Here is a 3,452-nt window from a genome sequence, read left to right on the forward strand (position 1 = left end):
GTGCTCACTGGGATGATGGTGGGTTTGGGGACAGTGGACACTGGTGAAGTCATCAGGCTGTCCAGGTCGTTGGTGGTGTCCAGGTCAACGGTGCTCACTGGGATGATGGTGGGTTTTGCATCTTGGGGCTTCTTTGGGGACATTTTTCTCTCAGGCAGGTGAACGTCTGCGTGCAAGTAAGGACGTGGATTGGTTTGTTTTTAATAATCTGAGTGAAAGAGAGGTTTAATTTTAGTGGAACACAAAACATCAATAAAGATTTGATGATATTCGTGTAAATTAATTTGGGGATTTCTTGAAAGGGGATTGGTTATTAAAATTACTCTTTTCAAAATCTCTTGGATTAGAATTTATTTTATAATCCTTAAACTCCTTTCTCTCTTTTCATGATACTCTTTTCTCCAATCCACAAAAAAATCAACGATTTAAAAAAAACAACTTTCTAATCTCTGATCAAATTGTTTTAAAATTAAATTTTATTTGATGTACAGTATTATAACGTCAAAAACCCTTAAGTTAATTTTAAACTTTAGGTAATTTCCCCCAAAAGATTTAGTCCTTTGTGTTGATTATAAATGTAGGAAAATATTTATTGTAAATATTCTTAGTATTGACTGGTTTGTTCATCCAACGCCAAATATTAAAAAAAAGATATAATTTTTATCTTTAACAACCCAATTTCAATGTTTTTGCTTTTGTTATATCTGGATTTACAAAAAAACATATTAAACATTTAAATTAAATTTTAGAAAACTGGACATTCATTAGAAACCCCACCTATACTACTACAGATGTTTTACAAAAGCAGAATTTCTGCTGAGGTTGCTTCTCCGGTTTCTACACAGTTTAAGTTTTTTAGTAAATAAAAAATCAGATACATAAAAAAAAAAGTTTTTCGAAATGGTGATATTTAAAAAATCTCTGTTTGGGGTTTATTTGTAGAAACAGACGATATAGAAATGCTGGCGTAGAATCTTGTTTTGCACCTTCCATTACTTGGTGCTCTAGAAACCGAGTGGAAACCCAAACAGCAATGGGTCTGATTTTACCAGTTCGCTGTCTCACTTTATCTCGATTCAGTTACCAAAAACGTTTGAGTCGAAATGAGAACTAATGAGAGGAAATATAAACGCTAGCATAGAAAAACATCCTCGGACTTTTTTCTGTAGTTGTTTTGCTAATACAGACGCCACCTAGTGGTGCAACGCAGTATTTCAGCATTTTCGTTAAAATGTGTGGACGGAGAAAAAAATACCCGGAGCAGTGTAGACGGGGCGTAAGTGTCAATGTCTGAACGAAGGTTCAAAAGGTAGCTAGAGATAAAGTTACTAAAATAATTACCCCTTTTGGTTTTAATCCTCTATTTTTCTTGCCTGATGCAGTTTAGTGGAGAACTTCGACACTAAGCTTGTTAGAAACGTAAGATTCTCATTAAAAAAAAAAGACGCTCACCTGCGTTGAACTGACGCTCGTTCATTCTTCGTGAAGACAGAGAAGAAACTAACGTTAGTGTCGGTATCTCTGCGCTTGTATCTCGTGCACATTGGTGTAACCTGGTTGCGTACCTTCTCTCCTCGCCCTCCAGCAGCTTACGGTAGGTGGCGATCTCAATGTCCAGGCTCAGTTTGAGGTCCAACAGCTTTTGATGGTCCAGAACTTGTTGAGCCAAGTCCTGCTTGTGCTTCTTCATGGCGTCCTCCAACTGCTTGATGTCTTTTTGAGCCTTCGCCATGTTTTCGTCGCCGTCCTTTCTTGCATCGTCAATGTCTCTCTTCAGGGCGTCTTCCTGACAGGAAAAGAGAGAAAGGAGATGAGAGGCTCGTCAGATGGACATGTGGAGGTGAAGGAACGATCCGTGTTTTAAGTGATCCGGACCTTCCTTTTCAGAGCGTCCAGGTCTCCTTTGAGCCTCTGAATGAGGCGCTTCGTGTCCGAGATCTCCCTCTTGATGTCGCGCAGTTTCTGCTCGCCCTGAGCAACACTCGAGACCATGTCGTCCATCTGAAGGTGGAAAATGGAACTCACTTGTTACATTTACTCGTACCGATTTTAAAAAGTCACAGTCTTTACTTTGTCCTCACCTTCCTCTGGTTCCAAAGCTCGGCTTCTTCCCGGGCACGGGCGGCCAAGTCGGCGTACTTCTTATTGACCTCCTTGACGATGTCGTCCATGTTCAGGTGGCGCTTGTTGTTTTCACGAAGGACCACTTTGTCGTTCCTGACAAGTGACTTGAGCTCTTTGATCTCCTGCGAGGGGGAAACGGTGGTTGTAAAGAAAGAAACGTGTGTAGTACCATCTCAAGAGCTTAATGTGTTCCATCACCTCTTCAAACAATGGGGTAAGGCGCTCCAGCTCTCTGCTCAGTTCCTCCAGGTCCAGAGCATCTGCTACTAACGCAAAGTGTCCTTCGTCCACTTCCTGTTGTGAACATTCAGCGTTAGCAACAGGATTTAAAAATGGATGGAACTGTGCTTCTTACAGCTGAAGATACCTTCTTGGCAAGGATGAAAAGATCCTCCACTTTAGTTTTATTTTTGATCTCATCTTCATACCTACAAAGATGAAAAGATTATACTCCTGTGGTATCATGAAGTACTTGCACAGTCACAGGACAACCAACCTCTTTTTGTGGTCATCCTTCTCCTTCGTGATCTTGTCCAGATCGTCCTTCAGCTTGTCCTTGTCCCGAAGCAGCTTGTCTATCTTCTCCTCCAGCTCGTTGTCCTCCCTCCTCAGATTGTCGTCTATGTTCACGGCGTAGTCGTCCTGCTTCTTGAGCAACTCCAGTTTCTTCTCCAGCTTTTTCTTCTCGTCCTCCAGACCTTTCACCTTGAAAACAGAAAGGAACGTGAGCCGAGGGCCACGGGGGAACCTTCACGCTCATGTTTGGACTTGTTGTGCTCTCAGAGTAAGAGAGTGATGCTTCCTCTCTTGTCAGAAGGAAATGGACAAGACAATAAAGTCCATCAGTCCCTCGTGGCTCATTGGTGAGCGTTGATGTTTTCCATCGTCCACACGGTGGCGGCCTGGATCCACCGGCAGCGCAGAGGAAAACTTGGTGGCCTCAGGCCCAGTTTTTACTCCGTCATCATGAAGCTGCAGACAAACTGCTTGGATCTTCACCAGAGAACAGCCGGAACAGTTTCTGTCACCGGCTGCTTCGTGCACGAACGTTAACCTGAGTGGTATCGTCAGTCTGGAGCAAAAACACATGACCTCACATGCAAAAATAAATTATATGTTTCAAGTGTTTAGTGCACAGGGAACATGTGCTCCCAAACCCATGTGAAATTTATAAGCTTACATGTGAAATCTAAGGGACTAAAACTTGATGTGTGTTACTGTACATGTTCTACAGGAAGTGGTTTCTAAAAGTTTTATTATAATTTGACACTCGTAAATTGTCATGTGAAACATATAGGGTTACATGTGAAACCTATAGGATCACATGT

At 41.9% G+C, this 3,452-nt stretch overlaps 2 protein-coding genes across 2 annotated transcripts in view; both read right to left on the bottom strand.

Moving 5' to 3' along the window:
* Positions 1–143, bottom strand: part of LOC119428653 (platelet glycoprotein Ib alpha chain-like) — a 952-nt gene extending 809 nt beyond the window's left edge. Inside the window, exon 1 of the mRNA XM_037696322.1 lies at positions 15–143. Within this exon, the coding sequence (XP_037552250.1) occupies positions 15–143 (129 nt within the window). The remainder of the gene's footprint in view (positions 1–14) is intronic.
* The window catches only part of LOC119428652 (intermediate filament protein ON3), a 3,854-nt gene continuing 538 nt past the window's right edge, over positions 137–3,452 (bottom strand). Inside the window, exons 2-9 of the mRNA XM_037696321.1 lie at positions 2,621–2,829; positions 2,492–2,552; positions 2,323–2,418; positions 2,082–2,246; positions 1,876–2,001; positions 1,566–1,786; positions 1,453–1,478; positions 137–208 (exon numbers count right to left, since the gene is read on the bottom strand). Coding sequence (XP_037552249.1) covers positions 201–208; positions 1,453–1,478; positions 1,566–1,786; positions 1,876–2,001; positions 2,082–2,246; positions 2,323–2,418; positions 2,492–2,552; positions 2,621–2,829 — 912 coding nt within the window. The 3' untranslated portion in view covers positions 137–200. The remainder of the gene's footprint in view (positions 209–1,452; positions 1,479–1,565; positions 1,787–1,875; positions 2,002–2,081; positions 2,247–2,322; positions 2,419–2,491; positions 2,553–2,620; positions 2,830–3,452) is intronic.

The sequence above is a fragment of the Nematolebias whitei genome, chromosome 23 (assembly GCF_014905685.2).
Source record: "Nematolebias whitei isolate Nwh7 chromosome 23, NemWhi1, whole genome shotgun sequence".
Taxonomy (NCBI): domain Eukaryota; kingdom Metazoa; phylum Chordata; class Actinopteri; order Cyprinodontiformes; family Rivulidae; genus Nematolebias; species Nematolebias whitei.